The sequence below is a fragment of the Cuculus canorus genome, chromosome 10 (assembly GCF_017976375.1).
Source record: "Cuculus canorus isolate bCucCan1 chromosome 10, bCucCan1.pri, whole genome shotgun sequence".
NCBI classification, from domain to species: Eukaryota; Metazoa; Chordata; class Aves; order Cuculiformes; family Cuculidae; genus Cuculus; species Cuculus canorus.
The window spans coordinates 20031598-20037776 of NC_071410.1; the positions used below are offsets into that span (position 1 = coordinate 20031598).

Sequence of the window (6179 nt, forward strand, 5' to 3'; positions counted from 1 at the left end):
ATGCATTTTACACAACTTAATACCAAAAAGACAATCCCTATTATGACAGTGATTAACACTAAAGTTTGCAACAAGGAAGCCAGCCACTCAGTCAGTGATATTCCACCTATATGGCTTAAAAATGTATTCAGCCAATTGTTTTCTGCATCCTCTCTAAGATCCTGACCTTGTCGCGCAACATTCTGTATTTGTTCTACCTGCTTATTAAGCTGTCCCATTACATTTGGGATATGGAGGCAACAATGATCCATGTCCAATTTCAGATCCCCATGGACTTCATGCTCTTTGGCCAGCAATAAATCTAAAACCAGGCAGTATTGTAACACTACTTTAGTATTGGCCTGTACCTGATGACCAATCAACTTGAATCCTTTGGCAACAGAACCAGCTAGCATTTCCACTTACCAAGTAAGACTTACAATTAGAATCCAATTTTTCAGTGCAGTCAATCCTGGGAGTAAGAAACTGTGTGATCCCTGTCCTACCTCAGAGGATGTGCTTGGCCCTTGCCAACTATCCCTGTCACCGGCTCTTTTGGTTTTTCCCCAATACGGAGGGCTTATAGGGCTTCACTTCCAGATAGGGCTTAGTGTCAGGAGGCCTAATGTTACAGGCATATTTTCTTCAGTAAAAGATAATCTGGTAGTCCAAGGCCCACTTCCCAATACCCATACTCTGTACCCAGGGGCTGGCACTTCAACCCGTAAACAGCTGGAAGTGTTGATACAGGCTGTTCAGAATTCTAATGTTCTTTTCACAATAAACAGAAAGCTGTTATTATCACATCTGCCCCTGACAAAGTTACGTGTGATTTTCTGTGTGCAGTTCAGGGCAACTTGGGTCACCAAATTTATCTTTCTTTCCCCATCTAAAGCACTATTTAAGGGGAGAAATATATCTTCAACCTCCTTGCAAGTTTTATCCGAAGTCTCAAAGCCTTTTCTCAAGATATGATATTCTGGGAATACAGTCACATCACTGCTGCAGTTGGTAACACATGTGGTCATTAATCCTGCAACAACTCATGTCTCGCTGTACCCTGCAACCCAGTCTAAGAAATGGTGGACTAATGGGATGGACGCCTTTGGGCAAGGGAAGTTAGCACAATGCCCAAAACCAGTCCTGTTACTTCCCCGCTGCCAAAGCGTTGCATCCTACTGAACCGCACTCCCTCTTTGTCTTCGCTATCTAAACAATTACTCGCACTCACCTGTTTTAGCGCTTTGGTGATATTATGCAATTTTGGAAGGTCTGTAAAATCTAAAGGAATAATTCCCCAGAGTATGGGGTCTGAGGTGGAACGGGGCATGGGGAGGAAGGCTGTCATGCTAGAGAGTCTATTCTTTTTACCTAAACATTTTATCAATTTGAATATGCTGTTGCCATTCCAATCCAACTTTTTTACCCACGGCTATCATTGTAGTAACAGCAATTTCAAAATTCATCATGACCTAACTCTTTGAATCCTCATCTTTAGTGGGTTCCTCGAGTCCTGTTGGATTGTCCACTCAGGCTTTGGTACCCACTCAATTCCCATGTCATGAGCTGTTGGGGGATCATTATTCCACGATCCATGAAGCAGGAACCTTTTTAATTTGCGAATGATGAATCCAATGTCCTTTTCCAGACAGCTTCACAGCTGTGTATGCAGTTAAAAGTACCCGGTATGGTCTTTTCTACCTAGGTGTGAGTTAATGGTTCCGAGTCCGAGGACTTATCTACACCCAATTTCCAGGCTGGAATGGATGTCCTGGTGTATCAAGCTTTACGGATTTGTTAACAGTCACGAATTTATGCAATTCCCGGAGAGTCTTTCCTAAGGATATCACATAGTTATCAACGTCCAAATTCCCTTCAACAGTGATATCTCCCGAGACATGATGTTTCTTGATTAAAACTGTATCGTCTTTCCCTGTGGCCATTACTCCAGCTGATTCAGGAGGACCATGTGGCTTTTGACCAGATACTTTGGCCCCATCATTAAGACTGGTGGATCCAAATCTTTTACCTCCATGAATGATGGCGACCTGAGGTGGATATCCCCTCTATTTTTCTCATTGTTAAATAAACAACTTACATCGTTCTAAAAATGCAGAATCTCTGGTCTCAGATGCTCACTGCCCTCTACCTCCTGGGGCCTGGCCAAGGCCCCAAGAGAGGAGATATCGAGGCAGGTGGATATCTCTCATCTTGAAACTAAGGGGGCTGTTGAGGTGCAGCATTCCTACATAGTTTTTCTCCTTTTACACAGTACTCATGCTCCTGCTGATTGGTTAGCCAGGGCATCAATGGTCTTTTTCTCTCTGCGAGCTGGAGAAGCTACAATTAAGGTGGCACAGCCCAATTCTACTGATAATGCAACTATGATGCATTTTCTCACACTCTATGTATCAAAAAGAGCACAGCACACTCTACTGATCACAGGATGTGAGGAGTTACAGAATAAACAGCACACACAGCAGTGCAACATGAATCATCCACGGGGCACCTATTTTGTTCTGGACCTGTTGATCAAGCCCTGTCACTTCAGAGATGCATCCCACCATGGGTCGACCCCTCACCAAGCGCTCGGGTAGTGCACCCTGCAGGGACAGGAGGAAGAGACAGTGTCACCCAGGGCCACCTCTCTGTTCCCAACTCTCTGCTCTCAGGGTTTCACTGCCCCCCTTACCCCCTTCCCCCTGGTGTTGCTCCAGCTGCAGGGGAGCACAGAGAGCTCGTCCATCCCTGCTAGGCCCACCCCATAGCTGTGCCCTAGTTGCCAGATCCCCTGTCCGTGCCTGCCAGAAAGAGTCATGAGCTGCCAGCCCTGTGCGCGCTATGGGCATGGTGCCCATGCCAGGAGCTGGCCCGGGAGCCACACTGCAGCCACCGGGAGGATGGCGTTGCCAGCGCCACAGCAAGACTCCACTTCTTCCCTATTGCCTCACTACAGGGTTTGAAAAAGGGGCAGCAAAGGGAGGACAGGGGATTGGGAAATGATGGCAGTGGTCACAGCAGCCTTGAGTCTGCCCCAGCTCTGGGCAGTGGCTGGAGCTACATCTGCTGCGAGGACTCACCTGGCACCTTGTCATAGTTGTTCGTCTGCTTCACTGCAGAGAGAAAGAGGCATTAGCATCCTCCATGCTTCACTGCCAGGCTTGGGGGCTTCCTGTGGCACAGCAGCTCATGGCCACAGCCCCCCCTGGCTCCCAGCCTCCTCCCACACCCCTCAGCCTCACCGGCCCTGGAGCTTTATTCAACTTGTACTTCCAGAAGGCAAATCCGGCAACAATGGTGGCAGCAGCAGCCACAGCAAGCACGGTGGTGACCAGGTTGAACTTCATGTCTGGAGTGAGGAGGGGAACCACCCCAGCCCGCCGCTTCACGCGTCCAAGGCCACTGTGCTCATCCCATGCAAAGAGGCCAGGCTGGGCCAGGCTGGCGTGCTCCACACGGCACCTGTACTTGTGCTTCTCCTCCGGGTGTACATCAATAGAAGCCGAGACATAGTAGGTGCCGTCACTATTGGGTGCAATGCTGCTCCACACGGTGTCCTGGTCTCTCACCTCGCCATCCTTCAACCAGCTGACAACGATGGGCCGTGGGTAGAAACCATAAACGTGGCAACGCAAGGTCAAGATCCCTTCAGCCTCCTTCCCAGACACATGGACCACAGGCAGCTCTGGAGAAGGGGATGGTGGTGAACGTTGGCATACACACCCATACCAGCCCCTTCCCAGGGTCCCCATCTCATCCTCACCTTTCCTCTCCAGCACAGCCTGCCCATAGCTCAGGTATTTCCTCAGCCACTTGATGCAGGTATTCTTCAGGAAGTCCTTCCACAACTTAGCTTGCCTCCCTTCCTCCTCCCACTGCCTCTTGGTGACTTCCGCCACTGTGTCCCACACAACAAACGTCATCGTGTCCATGTCAAGAGCAATGAAGTCCTTCCCATCGTAGGCGCCCCGATAAAACCCACTGATGCTGCCGTCTTCCAGGAGTTCACAGCCATACCTGCGCTGCAGCGTGTGAAACCCTGAAACACAACCATAGAGAAGAGACTGAGAAGCCATGGCAGCCCTAGGCCTTTCGGGGGGTACAGACCCCCTACAATGTCCCCTGCCCTCTGTGAGGCTTGAAGTGAAATCGGGCACCAGCACACAAGCTGCCCCCCATCCTGATTGGGGCCCAGAGCACTCAAGGTGTCCTGTAAGGCTGTGATGCAGACCCTCTGCCCCCACCTCCATAGCAGCCTGGGACAGCAAGGGTCTGGGGTCTCAAATGCCATGGACTGTAATAAGGAGATATGATGAGGTGGGGTGGCTCTGGGATAGGGGGCACAAAGCACCACTGGAAGTGCAACGGGCTGGGAGCCCTTCTGGTTCTGGGGGTCTTGACTGCCATGGGGATAGCGAGGGGCCGGGACAGAGTAGCCAGGATCCCCTCAGGCTGGGGGACAGCATGGCAGGGAGGCATCTGGCAACGACAGTGCATAAAGGAGGGGTGGCACAGGCTGTGGCAGTAGCATGGGGAAAGTGGGAACTAGCCTGTCCCAGCCCCACGCAGCCCCAGACCAGCTGCACTCACCGCCACTCTGGTTGTAGCGTCTCTTCATTGTGTTCAGGCACACATGGTAAAACTCCTGATTTTCCTTTCCCCTCTGGGTCTGGGTGACCCAGTGCTGCTCATCCACGTTGTCCTTCACCCAGTCTGCCTTGGGCACTGTCTTCCCTGTCTCGCTGTCATAGCGAGAGACGAGGTTCCCATCCACATACCCCAAGGACACAAACTCAGGCAGCCCTGGGCTGGACTCCGACACACCCATGTAGTAGTAGTGCAGGGAATGGCGCCCTGTAGGGACACAGGGTGATAAGAGGTTGGGGACAGCAAGGTTGGGGGGGAGACAGGGGTGATAGATGGGGTGCAGGGATGGATGGCAAGGCTGGGTTGGAGGTTTCAAGGGAGCAGATCGGGCATGCAGGCAGCTTCAGGGGAGAAGTGACCAGTGGGGCATTTTTGGGGGAGCCCCTGGGTCTGGAAGGGGGTCCTAGTTCCTGGGAAGGGGAACCCAGGGTGCTCAGTGTCAAGGAAAGAGGGTGTCCAGTCGGTGGGGAACCCGAGGTGCCCAGGAATGGGGGTCCAGGGGTGTCTCCAGGGTCAAAGAAAGAGGCATTTGGGCAAGGGTGAGGACCATAATGCCTGGGAAGGGGGGCCCAGGGGTGTCCCTAAAGTCAAGGAAAGCAGATCTGTGCCCTGGGGTGGGGTTGGGGGGAAGGGGGCGGTTCCAGTGCACTAGAAAGGGGCGTGCAGGGGGGTCTTGGTGCCCAGGCAAGGAAGAAGGACAAGAGGAGATCCTGGTGTCCAGGGATGGAGAGGGTTCAAGGTGGAGGTGGTCCCAGAGCCTGGGGAATGGGGCACCACTGTCTGGGAAACAGGTTGTAGGGGAGTCCCAGTGCCTAGAGAGATGGAGGGGGTCAAGGAAGGGGAAAGCTGCAGGGATTCTCAGTGCCCAAGGAGTCCAAGGGGGTCCTGGTACCCAGAGAAGGAGGAAGGACAAAAGCTGAAATTGGGGGGTGGGGGGCTTGGGGGTGTGCCCCGATGCCTAGGGATGGAGGGCGTTCAAGAAGGGGTGCCCTGAGCCCAGGGAAGAGAGCACCTCCGCCCAGGAAAGGTGGGTGCAGGGGAGGTCCTGGTACCCAAGGAAAGTGGAGGGACAAGGGGGCGCTGCATAAGGGGTCACAGTGACCAAGGACGGAAGGGGTTCAGCGGATGGTGGGGTCCTGGAAGCCGCGGCGGGGCGTCCCGATCCCGGCTTACCGCACGTCGAGGCGCCCAGGACCCCCAGCAGCAGCACCGCCAGCCCCAGCGCCCGGCGCGGCCCCATGGCTCCGCTTCCCTCCGCACCCGAGCCTCGAACTCGGAACCCTGAGCCCAAAACCCCGCCCTCAGCCCCGAGCTTGGAGCGCTCCCATTGGCTGCGCTGACCCCGCCCGCCAATGGCAGCCCGAGGCTGCGCGTGACGTCACCGGTTGCCAGGGCAGATCCCCGCTAGGCAGGTTGGAAAAGAGAAAGTGAAAGCGGCGGAGGCAGCGCGGGGGGAGCCCGGGCCGCCACAAGCCCCCGGGAACCTCCATGCGAAACCTACTGGGGCAGCCCAGCCCCGCAGCAGCTGCAAATGTACTCGAGGCTCTCCGCAC

General features: G+C 53.8%; 1 protein-coding gene across 1 annotated transcript; it reads right to left on the minus strand.

Moving 5' to 3' along the window:
- Window positions 1-687: 687 nt before the first annotated feature.
- Window positions 688-5942, minus strand: LOC104060504 (class I histocompatibility antigen, F10 alpha chain). Its single transcript, XM_054076096.1, has 6 exons — window positions 5800-5942; window positions 4570-4833; window positions 3743-4018; window positions 3222-3664; window positions 3060-3092; window positions 688-2582 (listed from the first exon to the last, which is right to left on the minus strand). The coding sequence occupies exons 1-5, from the start codon at window positions 5864-5866 to the stop codon at window positions 3090-3092; spliced, it is 1053 nt and encodes a 350-aa protein (XP_053932071.1). The 5' UTR covers window positions 5867-5942; the 3' UTR covers window positions 688-2582; window positions 3060-3089.
- Window positions 5943-6179: the final 237 nt, after the last annotated feature.